General features: G+C 43.1%; 1 protein-coding gene across 1 annotated transcript in view; it reads right to left on the reverse strand.

Annotated features, from left to right (window-relative positions):
• Positions 1 to 668, reverse strand: part of LOC113471297 (vegetative cell wall protein gp1-like) — a gene marked incomplete at its 3' end in the record, with an annotated part of 2,933 nt that extends 2,265 nt beyond the window's left edge. The window contains exon 1 of the mRNA XM_026830348.1: positions 521 to 668. Within this exon, the coding sequence (XP_026686149.1) occupies positions 521 to 668 (148 nt within the window). The remainder of the gene's footprint in view (positions 1 to 520) is intronic.
• Positions 669 to 1,252: the final 584 nt, after the last annotated feature.

A 1,252-nucleotide genomic window follows, 5' to 3' on the forward strand; every position in this document is an offset into this window, starting at 1 on the left:
AAATGTGATAAGGATGCAACACAAAACGTTTGGTTGAGATGTTTGCTGCGCTTGGCGGTATTTTGACCGCTTTTGACAGATTTCGACCGTTTTTTGGCGGTTTTCAGCTATAGCGACAAAACGGTTAGAGATATTGTAAAAGTTAGGGTAAAAGAACACTCAAATAAGCATCATTCAATAGGATAAGGAAAGTCGTGTGATGTTCACACCAGATTTTTTACTTTCTATTACTACAGTTTAGCGGAGCTATACTAGTAATGAAAGTATTGCAATCGGTCCAAATTTTCAAAATCGGGAAATGGTTGGAAATATCCGTTTTGGGATCCCCTGATGTCAAAAAAGTGATTTTTAGCCCATGGTCTGTACGTATGTATGTACGTACGTACGTACGTATACGTATGTATGTATGTATGTATGTGTGTTTACTACAGGTTTAAATGGGAAAATGGGAAAAGGTGGTATACAAAATATCTCAAGAACGGTTTGTCCTAGTTTTTCAATGTGGTCATCCAATACCAACCCAGTGCAACGTTGCTTAACTTCAGTGATCCACCAGCTACTGGGTGTATCAAAGTGCTATCGCCACTGACTAGAAAAGAGTTCCAGTCTTCCAGGAATAGGATGGTGTTCTTTGCTTTAGAACGCTGTAAAACTTGTAAATAATGCATTACCTTGCTCAGGGGTTTCCAACTAGCGGCCCGCGGCCCCGCGGGCCACATGTGGCCCGCCAGCCCATTTTGGTGGCCCACGAAGCTTTTTGGGATTAGGGTTCAGCTATTACAATTAGGAGAATACTTTTTGAAAAATTTCGCCCGCGGCGCTCAAAATTCGATCGAACTGCATTTCTGAAAAGTTAGTGAAGGGAGGAGGTTCCTACAATGCTCCCTTATGTACATATGTGGCCCGCGAAGTACCTGCCAATGCAGCATGTGGCCCACATACACATGGAAGTTGGAAACCCCTGACCAAGCTATTAGGGGTTTGTATATTTACTCTTTACTTTGCTCTATGTTTTTCGCTTTATACTAATCTTACCCGAGTTTACCCACTTAGATACTTCCTGCTTATTTGCCTACTGGGATAATGGGACTTAATGTGGGTAGCGGTAAGGGTGCGTCCACACTGCAGTCGGTCGATCGATATCGACTGGAAGCGGCGCTTTTTGTGGCGCTACTATGTTGCATGCACCAATTCTCCATTGATCACTAAAGTTAAGCAATGTTGAGCGTGGTTGGTATCCGGATGTGTGGAC

This window comes from Diaphorina citri, unplaced genomic scaffold (genome assembly GCF_000475195.1).
Source record: "Diaphorina citri unplaced genomic scaffold, Diaci psyllid genome assembly version 1.1 scaffold2264, whole genome shotgun sequence".
Taxonomy (NCBI): Eukaryota; Metazoa; Arthropoda; class Insecta; order Hemiptera; family Psyllidae; genus Diaphorina; species Diaphorina citri.